Source organism: Meriones unguiculatus, chromosome 16, assembly GCF_030254825.1.
Source record: "Meriones unguiculatus strain TT.TT164.6M chromosome 16, Bangor_MerUng_6.1, whole genome shotgun sequence".
NCBI lineage: Eukaryota > Metazoa > Chordata > Mammalia > Rodentia > Muridae > Meriones > Meriones unguiculatus.
In genome coordinates, this window is record NC_083363.1 from 30,687,732 (window position 1) to 30,704,944 (window position 17,213).

At 48.7% G+C, this 17,213-nt stretch overlaps 1 protein-coding gene across 1 annotated transcript; it reads right to left on the reverse strand.

The window, feature by feature from the left end:
* Positions 1 to 1,105: 1,105 nt before the first annotated feature.
* On the reverse strand, positions 1,106 to 17,008 carry LOC110548736 (natural cytotoxicity triggering receptor 2-like). Its single transcript, XM_060369602.1, has 6 exons — positions 16,646 to 17,008; positions 16,064 to 16,408; positions 13,817 to 13,916; positions 7,578 to 10,901; positions 5,056 to 5,207; positions 1,106 to 1,943 (listed from the first exon to the last, which is right to left on the reverse strand). Exons 1-4 carry the CDS (start codon positions 16,701 to 16,703, stop codon positions 10,799 to 10,801), a joined length of 606 nt encoding a protein of 201 aa, XP_060225585.1. The 5' UTR covers positions 16,704 to 17,008; the 3' UTR covers positions 1,106 to 1,943; positions 5,056 to 5,207; positions 7,578 to 10,798.
* Positions 17,009 to 17,213: the final 205 nt, after the last annotated feature.

The window sequence follows — 17,213 nt, forward strand, 5'->3', positions numbered from 1 at the left end:
TCAAATATTCTGGGCCAGAAGGCTGAGATGATGCTCCAACATTGTGGAGAAAATTTGGGACCTGTCCAGGCTGGCAGCTGTCTGTCAATTCTTGGCATTGGAAGCTGCTTCCCTGCACGTCCCACCACTAATATTTATTCCTTCTCAAGTCTCTGATGGGATTGAAGACTAGATAGTTATACTCTTATAATTAAGCTTAAGTTATTTAGGATTTAAGAAGATTTGTTTAGGTAAAAAAAAAATTTAGGTTGGTAATGCAAATTATGATTAAAAATGATTTAGGTACAGAACTCTGAACTCATCAAGCTAGGATTAGATAATAGAATACTTTCCCCAAAGTTGCCACATGCATATAGAATGAACATTGTGAATGTATATCATACCTTATAGTTTTCATAATTGTTTCACATTTGTTATTTTTGTATACAATTTATTACTGTAAGAGAAAGAGCCTCTTATTGGACTAAATGGTGGAAATGTAGAAGGAATTTCTTGTGTCTGTATAGAAGCATCACCTGCCAGTAAAAACTAACGCCCTATGGCTGAGGCAGTAAATAAAAGGTGGGACATCTGGCAGGCAGAAAGGATTCTAGGATACAGGCAGGCATGGGAGATTTACCTGGCAAGATGTGAGGAAGACAGACCCATGGTACTCGAGCAAAGGTAACCAGCCATGTGGCAGAACTTAGATTGGTACAAATGGGTTATGTTGTTATGAGATAATCTGGGAATAAACCTAGCTATACAGCCTAGGTATTTGTGTATATATTTTGAGTTTCACGAGTCACTATTTTGGGAGCTTGGGGTCAGGAGGAAAAAACCAGCACAACAGGGCAGGATCTCTGGGAGTTGGGCAGCTATGCCAAGACACAAAAGAAAGAACACTTCTGTCTAGAGCCTGCAGCCATGTTTGTGGTGGCAAGGACAAGAGGGGTGGGAGGGAGCAAGGTGGACAGTGTAGGACATAGGACTGGCTGAGCATGACTCTGGACCAATTGACAGGTGGGCCATTGGTTTAGACTGAGCTTCTGTGTAAGGCCAACAAAGCAAACTGATGGGAGTGACCCAACTGATGCACTGTTATATCACAAATAAACTCCGCTGCATAGATTTTTGCCCAAAGCTTTTTATTTTATCAGGAGATGCAGGAATGACCCTCAATGACTTGGGATGTGGAGAGATGTCTGCACTGGGCTTTGCTCCTACAGTTAGCAGGTGCTGGCTCTAATGGAGAAGTTAAGAGTGATACTTAGGTCTCTCAGTGTTACTATTGGACTATTGAAACAATGGACCCCAAAGAAGTTGGTATTTCCCCAGCAATCTCATTCTGGGAGATGGAAAGGGATAGCTTGGGAGGGGATGCACACAGCTTTAATAACTTCTCAGACCACCTTACAGGATGACACCAACGCCCATTGGAGTCAACGATGGGCAGGACTGTTCCCATGTGCATATCTTTGGCCACAACTTAAACCTTACTTTAGGACCTCAGAGATGGACTTGAGGGAGTCATGGATCTCTTTGTCCCTCTGCCCAGTGTGGCCACATGGAATAAATCTCCTGTTTCTGTTTTTCACTATTAATTTTGCTCTCTCTCTCTCTCTCTCTCTCTCTCTCTTTCTCTCTTACTCTCTCTCTCTCTTTCTTTCTCTTTCTTATTGAGGATGGGTGGCTGAACTTGACTTGGGGCACATGATGCATCCCATCAAGTTTAAAAACAACAGGTTAACAGGAAGGGCTCAGATCTGTGTTGAGCAGTGCCATCCTGGACTGTGGAACAAGTTCTGGCCTTTTCTTGAAGATGTGTAATTCAGAGGTCAGGGAGGAGCTTCTTTGAGTCCCAGCTTGAGACAGACAGGCCACCCATCTTGGGACCTGTGGCCTGGGCTGGGTCAGATGCTTCCAGGAAACTCCTGTGTGGCCCACATGGCTTTCTTAAGGCCCTGGGATGAGGAGGAAATAAAAGAAGCAAGTCACACCCATTCTTGGTGCCCACAGGTGTGTCCCTTCTCCCCACAGGTTATGTCCTCAGCAAGGCTGCTCCTGGCCTGCCATGACCCTCTTCACTGCTTTCCTACATGTCCCATCTCCGCAGGCTGGTGACTCGTTTCTTCCTGTGGCTAGTACTCACTCACTCAGAATGTAGGATGACAGCTATAGGCATTCCCTGGACTTGGGTGGGCAGTGGAAGGGCTTTCTGGTTGTGGCCAGGGGTAGACACAGGGGACAGAAGTGTGGAGGAAACACCTGCCTACAAGTCCGCTCTCAAAGACTAAGGCAGGTGTGTGGTCTGCAGGAGGATGCAAGGTGTGTGTGTGTGTGTGTGTGTGTGTGTGTGTGTGTTTCAAAACAGGGTTTCTCTGTATGGACCAGGCTGGCTCCAAACTCAGAGATTTGCCTACTTCTGTCACCCAAGTGCTAAAATTAAAGGCGTGCATCACCTTTAAAAAAAATTACTTCTGTATTCTTTGGGAGTGCTCTGTTTGCAGGTACACCTATGTGCCAGGAGAGGGCATCAGATCCCTTTATAGGGAATCATGGCCACCATTGCTGGGAACTGAACTCAGGACCTCCGGAAGAGCAGCCAATGATTTCAACCACTGAGCCATCTCACCAGCTCATGGCTAGCAGTATTTTTTTCTCACCTCTGTCCTCTGGCAGATTCCTGCTCTGAGCCTCTGTGACAGAAGCTGTTCTTTGCTCCTTTTTTAAAAGGTGTGTTTATTTCCATTTTGTGTGTATTATATACATATGTGTACCACGTGCATGCAGTGCCTACAGAAGCCAGAAAGTGGAGTCAGGTCCTCTGGAGCTGAAGTTACAGGTGGTTGTGAGCTGCTGTGTGGGTGCTGGGAGCAGGAGGCTCCTCTGTCGGGGCAGCAAGCACTCTTAACTGCTGAGCCATCTCTCCAGCCCCTAGTTATTTTTCTTAAGGAGAGGGAAGTAAAGGCAGTTTATTAAGAAAGAGAAAGACACCCTGGAGAGTGGGAGATGGCTGTTGAGCTGAGCAAAAGCATAACTCAAAAGTGCGTGTATGTGTGCATGCATGTGTGTGTATATGTGTGTGTGTGTGTGTGTGTGTGTGTTATGTGCTTGCACACCACAATGTATTTGTGGAAGTCAGAGGACAACTTGTGGGAGTCAGTTTTCTCTTTCCACCACATGTATTCTGGAGAACAAGCCCAGCTGCCAGGCTTGGTGGCGGTGGCGACTGCCTTTACCACTGAGACATCTTACCAGCTAGGATGAAAGCTCTGAGAGCAGTTCTCTGCTGTATTACTTAAAAAAGAAATCAATACATTTTCTTTGCACACTATCTCCTAAGAGTTATGATGTCACTAATAGTTCTTATATCTACAAATAATAATAAGATATTAAATATGCATATATTATGGATTTGTGCATTCACTTTTTTTTTTTTTGGGGGGACAGGGTTTCATGCATCCCCCCTGGTCTTAAATGCTTGTCCTTCTGCCTCCACTTCCTGAATGCTGAGATTACAGGCATGTGTTAATACGCTTGGTCTCTGCTGTTATGTAACTGTGTGTGTGACTGTGTATATGTGTGACTGTATGGGAAATTGTGTGTGTGTGAAAAGAATCACAATGCATGCATAAGTAGGCACAGTTGTGATCCACTTAAACTTCGTCAGTAGGCATTAAAATGTGAACTTCCTACAATTCTCACATTACAAAGAATTATTTTACTCTAGATGTGATGGCACACACGTTTAGTCTCAGCCCCTGAGACGCAGAGGCAGAGACAGAGGAGGCAGAGGAGGCAGAGGAGGCAGAGGAGGCAGAGGCAGAGGATGCAGAGGATGCAGAGGAGGCAGGGGAGGCAGGGGAGGCAGGGGAGGCAGAGGAGGCGGAGACAGAGGCAGAGGCAGAGAAGGCAGAGGCAGAGGCAGAGGCAGAGGAAGCAGAGGCGGAGGTGGAGGCAGAGGCGGAGACAGAGGCAGAGAAGGCAGAGGTAGAGGCAGAGGCAGAGGCAGAGGAGGCAGAGGCGGAGACAGAGGCAGAGAAGGCAGAGGCAGAGGCAGAGGCAGAGGCAGAGGAGGCAGAGGAGGCAGAGGAGGCAGAGGAGGCAGGGGAGGCAGGGGAGGCAGGGGAGGCAGGGGAGGCAGAGGAGGCGGAGACAGAGGCAGAGGCAGAGAAGGCAGAGGCAGAGGCAGAGGCAGAGGAGGCAGAGGCGGAGGTGGAGGCAGAGGCGGAGACAGAGGCAGAGAAGGCAGAGGTAGAGGCAGAGGCAGAGGCAGAGGAGGCAGAGGCGGAGACAGAGGCAGAGAAGGCAGAGGCAGAGGCAGAGGCAGAGGCAGAGGCAGAGGCAGAGGCTCACACTGCCACTGGATGGTCCAGATGAGCATTTCTTGGCAGCCTGTGAATGCACGTTTACTGAGGACCTGCTGTGTATGGAACGCACTGATGAGGCCTGGGCTCCACCAGGCCAGCCGCTATGGGCCCGGACGGTTCAGCAGGGCCGGCTGCTCTGTGTGAGAAACCCTCAGCGGCAGGCTTGTAAGCCACAGACAGTTGAGGTGGCTGAGCGTCTACATCTATGTGAGCCCCCAGAGTCCTGTTCCCAGCGGCCTTCCAGGAGGCCATGACTAGAAAGCTGCCAACTGAAGCAAAGAACCCTCCCTGGAGGGTAGGGAAAGGGGCTCACTGGAGACACCAGCAGGTCGAATTTGGAGGTCAGGACGATAGGGCTGCCAGAACCATGGTACATGGTTCACCAGTAATGCCTGCAGTCCTCCCCTTTCACACCAGCCATGGTTACAGTAAAGATGGCAGCACTGAGGCCATCCCACATTGAGAACCCGCTGCATATAGGAGCTGGTCTCTCCTGGCACCAACTTTCCTCTCATAGGCTCTACCCATGGGTGGGTACTGGGACCTCACATGGAATATCTGCTCCACCACGGTACATCTTTGAGAGTGCCCATGAACCCGGAGAACAGGCCAAGGGCTTGCGTACAACTGGCCCCACACCAGGCCTCTGGCCACAGTGCTACCTCCCACAGCAGTCCCCATCACTCCCTTCTCCCCTCCTCACCTGGGAACAGCAGCAGCGACAGCAGCAGAGGTCAGAGCAAGGACCTCAAGGCCACGAGGTCCTTTTCCTGCAGCTGCTGGGACAGGAACCGGGGACAGATGGAGAAGGAATTGGAGGTGAAGAGGCTTTACTCTGGTTGCCTCTTCCAGCACCTTGGTCATAAGAATAAATGAAGAAGATTCAGGCCTGGGTTGGGCAAGGGAGAGGAACATGGAGGGCAGATTCAATGGGCCAAAGAACATGGGAGCCTCCAGCTGTGGGTATGGATCTGGCCTGGAGGACTCCTCCTGTGCTGCCCAGGTGCCAGGCCTCTGTAGAGGATGTGTGCTCTCCTGGGCCCAGCTGCCCTCTGCGCTGGGTTCCCCCAGCGTGGGGAGCTTCTAGGTCAGAGGAAGCTGTGGTCAAGTCCCTGGCCTTTCTCATTGTCCTCCCTCCCTTCTGCGTGCTCCCTCCCCAGCCTGGCTGCCTCTAGAGCCAAGGAAAAATTACTTGAAATTGAGTTGCAGGTACAGGTACTTTGAGGTCTGACCATACACCCCAAGGCTCCTTGTCTCTAGAGGTAGTCAGAGGCCTCATGGCCAGGCTGTCTAGTAGACTACCGATCCCAGGGATGGTCAGAGGCTTCATGGCCAGGCTGTGTAGTTGATCACCGATCTCAGGGGTGGTCAGAGATTTTATGTCCAGGCACCAGGTGGATCAGGGTCGTTCTTCCATCCCGGGAAGGTTTGTGGGTGTTCGGGAATAGTGGGAAGACAAGGTATATAGAGATTCAATCCCAAGAAAGAGGTGTGTGCATGGCCTCTAGAAAAGGTGAGGGACGTATAATAAGAGCCCTGAGGTGGGGGGTTCTCAGAGGAGACAGTGGGAGGGTGGGGTAGAGGGATAGGAGAGAGGGGGCCCAGAAACTCAGGTTGGGCTCATCTTTGCACACTCAGCTCTGCCATCTGTGCACACTGGAGAAGACACCTAAACAGAAGAAAGCATTGAATCTTTTTCATTAATGAATTATTATTTTTTTAGATGGTTGAATTTTTATTTATTTAATTATTACTATTATTATTATTTTATTAATTACACTTTATTCACTTTGTATTCCCCCATAAGCCCCTCCCTCCTCCCCTCCTGATCCCACCCTCCCTCCCCCTTCTTCACACATGCCCCTCCCCAAGTCCACTGATAGGGGAGGTCCTCCTCTCCTTCCTTCTGATCTTAGTCTATCAGATCTCATCAGGAATGGCTGCATTGTCTTCTTCTGTGGCCTGGTAAGGCTGCTCCCCCCTCAGGGGGAGGTGATCAAAGAGCAGGCCAATCAGATTATGTCAGAAGCAGTCCCTCTTCCCATTACTATGTAACCCACTTGGACACTGAACTGTCATGGGCTACATCTGGGCAGGGGTTCTAGGTTATCTCCATACATGGTACTTGGTTGGAGTATGAGTCTCTTGGAAGACCCCTGTGTTCAAATTATAATAAGCAGAGCTAACTAATACTAACACACAGAATGGGTGGCCAGGCGGTGTACAATTCCTCTTTGCACCACAAGGGGAGCTGTTGCCATGTCTGTTAGACGTGGAAACCTGTGCTAGTTATTGGACCTTGTCAGAGATACTTAACGAGCCTCTAGTGGCCTGCTTCTTGTAGTAGGAGCGTCCTAGAAAGGGCAGAGGGACGGGCAAAGGGATGGATAGCAGGAATATCAGGTAGGGTGTTCAGGTTATCCAGGTGGTTTTTAGAGTGAGGAAGGCTACATTTAGAATTTAGAAAAAAATGTCAACCCTTCCTGGATTGGTTAGGAATATGTTTTAAGGTTTATTTTTACTGTTTGTTTATATGTATGTATGTGTGTGGCTATGTGGGAGTGTGCACGTGACTGTAGGCACCCATGGGGGCCAAAAGATGGCGTCGGATCCCCAGAGCTAGGGTTACAGGTGGTGGCTGCCTGACCTTGCCCATCTGTCTAAATAAAACTGTACCTTTCCATCAACACCTGTTTGAAGTACTGACACGCATATACTTGGGAATTACTTGTGCAATAAATATAATATTTAAAATATATTGAACAATGTTTTAAATGGTCAGGGAGGTGGAGTGGGGAAAAAAAATGGGTCAAAAAGTAGACAGTGGCTTTGAGGTCCTGAGGATGTGTGGGTATGGCCACAGGGCAGAGAGCAGGTTGTGGAGTGTGGGCTTCCTGTGCTCTGAAGAGGTGGGAGGATTCTCTGAAAGATGGTGAGGGTGAAAGCAGAGGAAGCCAGTGAGAGCAACCACACAGGAGAGGTGGCTGTTGGGAGAGGTTTGAACACACTCGGCCCAGGACATGACCTTAGGACTGAAGCTGTGGGGATCTGGTATGGAATCTGGAAAAGGGGGATGTTCAGGGGTCGCTGGCTTCCAGGGCCCAGTCACTGGGGATGCAGGCTTCTTCAGGGGAGCAGAGAGAGGAAGGCCAGGCTCTGCCGTGACCCTCAGAGGGCCCCCGATGCCAGTCCGGGCTGGGCCTGCAGATGTCAGAAGAGCCTTACCTGTTGAAATACCTGGAGAAGAAGTGGGGCATCACCACCTGTTACTGTTGTGTCCAAGACCCCAGGGCAAGCAGGTATGGTGGCTTGGCCGTGACACATTCCCCTTTTAGTGCGTGTGTGCACATTTGCCCTCTAGCAGGTGGCACAGTCTGGGAAGATTGCAGCACCCTTAGGGTTGGGGTTCCTCAGGAGAAACTGAGTTACAGGAGTCAGGCTTTGAGGTTTCATAGCTGGGTCCCACTTTGCGTTCCTTGTCTGATTCCTGAGTGCAGATGTGATGTGACCATCCAGCAAAGTGTCCTGCTCCTCTGACATGGCTTCCCTGCTAAGACAATTGTGCCCTTCAGGAACTGCAAGCCGAAACAAACCCCCTTTTTAAATTGCTTTAATTAGCATCTTTCCTCAGGGCAACAGGGAACCAAAATGAAATAAAGGAAACGCCAAGCCTAAGACACGATGAGAGTGTGGCTCACATGACCCTGAGCCAGCTCCCACAGGCCAGTGTACCGAGAGCTGTGAGGAGCACACCCACGGGCACACCCATGGGCACACCCGTGAGCCATCGGCCCACTGATTTCCACCCTGTGGTGTTGGTATGTGGCGAGGAGCAGTTTGGAGAGACCCGAGAGGCGGGCAGTGTGGCGGTTTGGAGCAGACAGATGGAAAGAAACAGTTTGGGGTGTAGTGGATTGAAGAACACTATGCCTGCTGCTGATGGAGACTGGTATAGAGCCCTAAAAGAACCCATTGACCCTAAGCAGCTGGGAGAAGTAAAGGGCCCCTCTCTCCCCACTAACCTTCTCTCTCCTATGTAGGGTTGGGAGGTTGGAAGGAAGGTTGAGGTCTAAACACCCCAAATAAGGTAGAGGTGTTTTTTTTTTTTTGTTTTTGTTTTTGTTTTTTTTTTAAATTAGTGCTACAGGGGCTCACCAATTTAAGAATAAAAGCTAGGTACCAAGACAAGGAGGCTGCTGGCTATGATGGTGTAATCCCCAATTGGGTAGGCTAAGAGGGGAGGATTGTGGGTTTAAGATCCTGTCTCAACAAAACCAAACAACCCTCCCCCCAAAACAAACAAACAAACAAACAAACAAACAAGGGCTTAGGTTGGGAGAGCAGGCTCAGTGGTTAAAGAGCATACTGCCCAAGTTCAGCTTCGAAACCCATGTCTGCAACTCCAGCTCCAGAAATCCATTGCTCTCTTCTAGATTCCTCGGACACTCACATCAACACTCACCCTCGGCCTTCCATATGCACACAATTAAAAATAAACAAGAAATTAAATAAAACAAGGGCTGGGCGCCCCTCCGTGGTAGGACATTTACCTAGCATACACAACATCTCAGTTAGTTTGCAACTCGACAACATGAGGAGAAAAGAGGAATCCATTCGCCAGGCTAGAGAGTTGGCTCAGGAGTTAAGAGCACTTGTTGCTCATGCAGAAGACCTGAGTTCAGTTCCCAGCACCCACATGGTAGCTTGCAATTGTCTGTAACTCTAGTTCCAGGGGATCCAAAGCCCTCTCTGGCACCATCTTCAAGGGCACCAGGCATACAGTGCACATACTCATAATAAAATAAGTCAATCGACCAAAAGTTTTAAGAAGGGGATGACAGGGAAGGGAAGGGAAGGGAGGGGAGTGAGAGAGAGAAAGCTATTATTATTATTATTATTATTATTATTATTATTATTATTATTATTTTGATCCCTGTGCTGGTTGGTTTTTGTAAACTTGACATAAACCTAGACATATCTGGAAGTAGGGAATTATCTACATTAGACTGGCCTGTGGGTAAGTCTCTGGTGCATTTTCTTGATTACTAATCGATGTGGGATGACCCAGCTCATTGTGGGTGCTGTCACTCCCGTACAGAAATTAAGCTGCTGGTTTGCTAGACAGCAATTATTCTAGCTCTAGAACTTCTAATTATCAGGGCCAAAAATCACACAGGTAGAAATGACAGCTCACACTTTACAGAGATCAAAAGTCAGACATTATCCAAGAATACGATGCGTACATTTAAAAAGCATCACAGTTGTGATGAAATGTTTCCTTCCTGACCGGAGATGGGTGGTCCAGCCACTTGTCAGCCTCCTGGCTGAGGTCAAGTGAGCTGGCTGCTATGGGGTGAGTTGTGTTTGCTCTTCGGGACTTTAGGATAAAGCTGGCCTCAGCCATTGCTGAAGTAGAACGAACTCATGTACCATCCTTTCCTACCCACAGGGTCACTTTGTCTTTAGAGACCAAAGAGCTGGGAGACAAGAAAATGTCCCAGAGAAAGCATTGGTGCCATAGGGCTCCTAGGAGGAGACTGAGAGGAGAAAGAAGGTGAGTGGAAGGTAGAGGCACACAGGGGACAGCCATGCTTGTCCCCTCCCATGCTGGCTCTTGTCCCTTCCCTGTCCCTGTACAGGAAAGGGGTATTCAGCTAGCAGCAGAGCCTGGCTCTCCATCTCTGCCTTTGGAACCCTTCAGCAAGGGAACTGTCCAGATTGCATTCCTGCCCAGAGGTGGTGGCCTATTACTCCTGCAGCCTCACTCTGGTTATATATGCCTTAGCTCTTAGGGGTTGCATGAGCAGTCAGTGATGAAACACACACAGCATGTTAACGCCATGGGCTGATCCAATCCAATGGATGTCATCCCCTCCTCCAAGTGTTTCCCAGGCAACAACATCAAACTTAACTTGATTTCTCTCTTCCAGTTGCATAATTGTGAAGGGGGGATCTTGTCTTCTTGGTCCATGGTTGGGAGTGTCCAGAGGACCACAGATGGAGGCAGAAATCTGAGTGTCTGACTCCTAGAGAGGAAGGCCCCAGAGGCTGGAGAGCAGGATGCTTCATAAGCAAGGACCCCATCCAGGTGGCTAGAACTGGACCACAGAAGGGACAGACAAGGGGTGGGAATGTTAACGGTGACCCCTAGACCTCACTTCTCCCACAAAAGGTGACAGGGAGATGACCTGGGCTCTCTTTATTTCATAAACCCTCCTATTAGGGGGAACGGCCAGCGTGTGCTGGGGTTGCTTCCTCTCTTCTGAGATCACACATCCCAGATGACTGATGAACTGAGGAAAGTGAGCATCCTGAGCCTTAGATGTCACCTGCAATCACAGCCTCAGTTCCTGTCACAGCTCCATCTTAGCCCTCCACCCCAGCTCCTCCTGTGAGACAGCCATGGCTGGAGGTCAGAGGTCACTCTTGTGTGGCTTCATGCTCTGTCATCCATATGACCTTTGTGTGACAACAAACAAGACAGTGAAGATCAGAGTCTTACTGAAGAGTCCACAGACCATGAGAATAATAATGTTGGATGTGGAGAGCCTGTGGAGAGAGGAGATTGAAGGTTAAGGCAATGACCATCCATGCTGCATAGTCTAGGAAATTCTTCCCATCCAATCTTTTCAACTTAGGTCCTTTGTGCAGCTTTCCCACAGCTTCTGGCCCTATGCAGTTTAGATGTTCACCTCCTAAAATAACCAATGAGAAACACCTTTAGTGGAGAGCATAGAGTTCAGGTCCAGGAGATGCATACTGGAGGAAGGGTTAACCCAGTATCATGGCCTTCTCTGAGGAATGGAGTGGGGTCCATATCAGGAAACCTGATCTCTGTTGTCAGCATTCTGACCAACTTCTGAGGACGGGCCCCTCACTTTTAGCTTCATTTTACATCCGGAAGCCAACAAAAATCCAGCCTTACTGTAAGCCCATTGTGCATTTGTCATGATTTTAACAAAATGATTCTCCATGTTCCAGGTAGACAGCAATAGAAAGATACCCACACAGGAGAGAAAACCCTGCCTGGCCATAGGCATATAGGGAAGCAGTTAAAGACCCAAGCATTCTGCACGACAGGACACAGGGACAAAGGAGAGGTGACAGAGAATCAGACAAAGGTCACACGGGCTATAGAGTCTTGTAAAGTTTCTGCTACTTCCCAATAGTGAGCAAGTCTTTAGCACTTGGGCCTTTGCAGCACACATCAGATCTAAACTGCAGCAGCAGGCGACATTAACTTGGCATACATGCTCCTCTTTACAGTTACTATTGAATATTAGTGTGTCTTTGGGATGTGTCTTCATTTAGAAGTTGAATTAACAGAGAAATTGTTTCCTTCATTCCAACCCATCTAAAGTGCTTTCCCATAGTCTTGCTTAGTCTTTATTCATGGTTAGACATACCTCAGCATGGCACTACTTCCAACTGCTCATATTGCCTCATCGTTCCTGCTAAAATTGCCCTTCAGCATCAGTCCCTGGTCTCAGTGATTCTAATTTCCACCAATGTATAATTTCCCACCAACCAGAAAACACAATAATTAGTCTGTTATTAGCCGTTAATATCACTTTTAGTCTTTTAAAGGTTGTATTTTTATTTCTGTACATGTGTACATGATGGTGCTGTGCGTAGGTTTGTGCATGTGAGTGCACTGTTCACAGAGGCCAGAAGAGGGCGCAGGATGTGTGGCTATGCAAGTGGTTATGAGTTGCCTGACGTTAGCACTCAGAACTGAACCTGGGTCTTCTGCTAGGGCAGCAAGTTCTCTTAACTGCTGAGCCGTCTCTCCAGTCCATTGTTTACAAACAATTTAAAATCATTTACCTATATACAATTTCCACAAGAGAATCTGAGCATTTATATCACTCTGCACATATCAATTGACATATGCAAGCCATCTTCTGAATATCATAATTCGCAGATGAGTCACAGTGCAGAAATGAAGTAGTGTTGCTGCAGGTTAGCCAACATGTGTTTAGTATTTAAAGTTATTCCTGCTGGGGCTGAATGTGCAGTTCAGAGCATGACTAAGGATGCACGAGGCCTTGGGTTCTGTCCTCAGCGCCAGGAGAACAACAGTCTTACTAAAATAGACGTGATGCAGAATGCAATGAAAACTGTGAAGATGAGGTAGACACAGACTAGTGGGAGACTTTAGATCATTAAGGGTATCTATCAATTCATCCAACCATTCATTCATTCCATTATTCACTCATTCATCCATTTATCCACCATCTCTCCACATACATATCTATCTCTATCCATTCTTCCATCCTCAATGTAATAATGGAACCCAGTCCCCCTTCTTTTTTTCTTCATAGCCTGGCTATGGGGAAAGGCTTTGCCGTCTGCTGCATTCTCCATGTACCTGTCACAGGTCCAAAAGCCATGTACTGAAGCCTCTAGAACTCCCAATCAAACTAGACTCCATCCATCTTTATAAGCTGGTTACCCTAAGGCACCATCACAGCAATAGGAAGCTGGCTAACACAATTGCCTGTTAGAAATCTGAAACTCATATTGTAAAATCCTTCGACCACTGACTGGAGATGTAAATTGGAGATAAATCACCTATGTAGCATGGGTGAGGCCCCAATTTCCATCCCCAGCATTGCTAAAAGCAACAACAATGAAACCGTTGAGAATTTATGTCCAGGTCTTGTCACTTCGTCTATGTGAAGTACTCAGATCAGTGTTGAAATCATACAAAAATGAAAACAAATTAATTAATCAAGTAAAGCAAAGCAGCAAAACAAAACAAAACAAAAGCAAAGGCCAAAACTAGAGAAGGTCATCATCATAACTGTAAGAGTTGTGGGGCTAGCCAGGCAAGATGGCACATGCCTTTAGTCTCAGCACTAAAGGGAGGCAGAGGCAGGTGGATCTCTTGAGTTTGCAGCCAGCCTGGTCTACACAGAGTTCCAGGCCAGCCAGGGTGCACAATGAGTTCTTGTCACAAAAAAGACAAAGACAAAAACAAAACATGTTGTGGGCTTGATCACCTTCCAGATCTGGCTCTCCAGTGTCCCTACACTACAGGAAACTAATGCTACAGAGGTTCCCGACTTATCTGAAGTCACGCAGTCTGCCTGCCATGAAAACCCAGGCTCACTCAGAGCATTCCAGCACACCATGCCATTCCTGGGTTGGTGGAATATGCCATTTCCCTCTTACTACACAGAAACATAGAAGGTGAGCTGGGGAGAGCAGGAGCCCCTTTCCTCAGCCAGTCACCACCTCTCACCTCTCTGGGAATTTCCACACACACTGAGGTGACTTGAGTCAGCTCCTGCTCCACCCCACTCCATCTTCATCCTTAGCCCCCACATCCTTTCAGCATTCGGGCTGCACACAAAATGCATTCAAACAAGGATCCCAGCAGCCTGTAGACATATCTGTGAGTGTGACTTCAGGGTCTGGAGGGGAGACAACAGCCGCTGACTTGGGTTCCGGTTCTGTACCTGGCAGCAGTGGTACTCTGGTCCTTTGTGGTCCTGGAGGTGGGAACTTCAGATACTGTCCAAGTCGGAATCATGACAGAGGTAGGAATACTTGAATTATCTGCAAGAAGACACATGGAATGAGTGGATAAACAGATATATGATAAATGGATGGATGATACATGGATAAATGAATAGATAGAGAGGAAACGGAGCTGAGGACGAACATGGCCATTCAGGAAGCACAATTTTCTTTTGCCAAAATCCAGAGAAGTAGTGTAAAGTCAGCCTGAATCAGAGATAATAAAAAGAGGAATGGAAGGAGAAAAGGAGGAAGGGTGGGAAGAGGCTTCAGAAAAGACTTCTCGGGATGTTTGAGTTATGGGAATGCTCTTGCCTGCTGCATTCACCTCTCCCTCTGCCCCATCCTCTCCCTTACACCATTCTCTCAGCCTGTGTAAGTCACGTGATTCTGAAATTGTCCTTTACTGGCTGCATCTGAGCCCCGTCTTAGGCTTGGCACAGACTCTCCTGGTTCTAGGGAGGGAGGCCTGTTTCCTCCTTCTCTGCCATCCTTGGTGCATCCACTATTACTCGCTGGGGATGGAGAGCCCCCAAGGCACCCGCTTCTCCTTGGGGAATTCAGAAATTCATAGGCGGGGCTTGTAGGTACATGGGTCTCTTTGGGAGTGAGCCTAGAGACTTGTTCCTCATAAGCAAGTGTCACTCAGGTCTACCGAGCCAGGCTCTGCATTTGAAATAAGGTCTTCAGGTGGTTCGCGCCCTCAGCGAGGCCTGAGTTACATGGTTTAGAATCCCGTGGGAGGGCCACCAACGGCTTCTTGGGATGAGGAGAGTAAACCTCAAGAGCTTCCTAAGGGCATAGCCTCTAAGTAGAGATTTGGGAAATGGAACCCAATTGCATTCCATGTCTACTGCTCACCTTTTACTGAATCCTGCAATGGACCTCAGGTGAAGATGCTGGGGGAAAGCCAGGCTGCCTGAAATCCTGGGCTCCAGGGCATCATCACCTGACCTAGCGCCTGCTCCGCGCTCACAGCTTGTACTCTGTAAGCCTGAAAGGACAGCTGAGCTCCATAAGAAATGGTTTTTCTCAGAACTCAGATAGAGTTGTGTCTTGTTTTGTTTTCTTTTAACTGCAAGAGCCACGGAACATGTGGTCCATGGAATGATCCGTGTGTATGCGTGTGTGTGTGTGTGTGTGTGTGTGTGCATACATTGCTATGTGATTATGGACGCACATGTATGTGAGGGTGTGCATGCGTGTGGAAGGTAGAGGTCAACCTGACGTGTCATGCTTCAGGATACCTTACTTTTTGAGGCAGAGTTTTCTCAACTTTTCCTTGAAACTGGCTGATTCAGCTAGGTTGGGTGGCCGTGAGCCCCTGGGATCCACCTGTCTCCACTTCCGCCACAGGCTTGTTAATGTGAGTACTGAGGACAGAACTCATGCGCTCATGCTCATGGCAAGCACTGTCCCAGCCAAGCCATATCCCCATCCCTACATGTACGGCGTTTGAACATGTTACACACTCCCCTGGAGAGAAGGTTTCTGATGGGATTACAGGCAATAGATGTTCAGAAATGGAAGGCTGTGACAACTTGGGGGAACTTTTAAGATTCTTCCAAATGAATGGAACTGGGGGATAGCTCAGCTGATAAAGTTTCTTGCTGCCAAGCCTGATGGCCTAATTCAGCCCACATGGTGGAGAGAGAGAGAAAATCAAGTCCAAAAAGCTGCCCTCTGACCTATGCATGCACTCTAAGCGTTGGCATTATAGCATGCAATTATAGTTAAATACATATGTAGAGCAATAAGTGGAAGATTTCTGTTAGCAACAGCAGCAAAAGTGTTCAGAGAACACAGTAAGAACCACCCAGAGGCCAGCAAGCCTGGGTGCTAGGGTGGGCTGAGCTTTTAACCAGCCTGTGGTCTCAGGGGAGGGGCCTCTCTTCTCTGCCCCAGTTTTCAGCTGCTAGAGCACTGGTTCTCAACCTTTCTCGGTGCTGTGACCCTTTATACACTTCCCTGGGTTGTGGTGACCCCAACCATAAAATTACTTTGTAAATACTCCATAGCTGCAATTTTGCTGCTGTTCTGAATCGTAAGGTAAACATCTGATCCGCAGGGTTCTGTGGCCCACAGGCTGAGGACCTCTGCTGGAGGAAGCAGTTTCTAGAGTCCTCTCCAGCTCTGCAGCCAGGTGACTGAGGAAGGCTGAGAGGCACATGGAGGGGGAAGCTCACCTTTTGCCACCGACAGGCGGATGGCTCTGAGAGTAGTGATCCGCACGAAAGTAGAGTCAGTTCTGCGATTTTCAGCGATCGCACAGTAATAGGTGCCTGAGTCACTCCGCTTGAGCGCAGTCATTTTGACAGTGAAGAAGTGAGACTCAGGATGGTCCTGGATGGTGTATCGTAGTCCTGCAGCCCCTGTGTTCACACTTGACACTAGGATTTTACAAGTTTCTGCTGATGTTTTCTGACACCAGACTTTCTCCTTCCATCGTTGGCTGGAACCATACTGGCATGTCACAAAAACAGTCTGTCCCTCCATTCTTTGAAGGACCTCTCTGTCCTGTGCCCAGGAGCCTGGGAATACATTCTTCATGTCAGAGAGCCCCCAGCCTCCACAGCAGGACGAGGAGATGGGTTCCCCTCTCAGAGAGTGACCCTCTTTGTGGCCCAGGATTGGCCTAGAGCCAGCCGCTGGCCACAACCCCCCACGTATTCTGCCTTTCCAATCACAGAGCCCCACTCCTGCAGGCCCCCACCCCCTTCCCTTTCCTCAACCTGCTTCCTTTCCTCCATCCTTGTCCCTGTCCTCACCTGGGGCCAGAAGCACCAGCAGGAAGCAGAATAGCAGGAATGTGGCTTGCCAGGCCATGGGTCCTCTTCTTGAAACGGGATGGGGAGTAAGAAGGAAGAGGCTAGGGATGCTCTGAAGAGAGGAGGCAGCTCTGGGCAGGATTCAGGCAGCTGCTGCAGCCAGTCCAGTACTGCATGGAGGAAGGCAGACACCTCTGTGGACAAGAGGAAAGCTGAGCAAGGCCTGTGTGGCTGTGAGGATCCTCCAGCTACGGGCCTTGAACCGAGGCCCCTGAACTACACTAAAGGAAGGCTCTCAGAGACTCTGCAGTCTCCTGTCTCATGAGGCCAGGGGTGAGGAGAGCTGAGAAAGCCCAAGAGGAAACCATGGTGAAATAGGAGTATGCGCATTTCTCCTCACACCCGCGCTCAACTTCCCACTTCCTCTTTAGCTTAAAGGTTTTGTTCTCCACCCAAGTATGGCACCCACTGAAGGGAGGTGACATGACAGACCCAGAGGCCCTTTGGGGCCCTGGCTAGAGCTTTAAGCCCACTTTGCCCTCAGGGTCAGAGCCTTGCTGACTAGCCC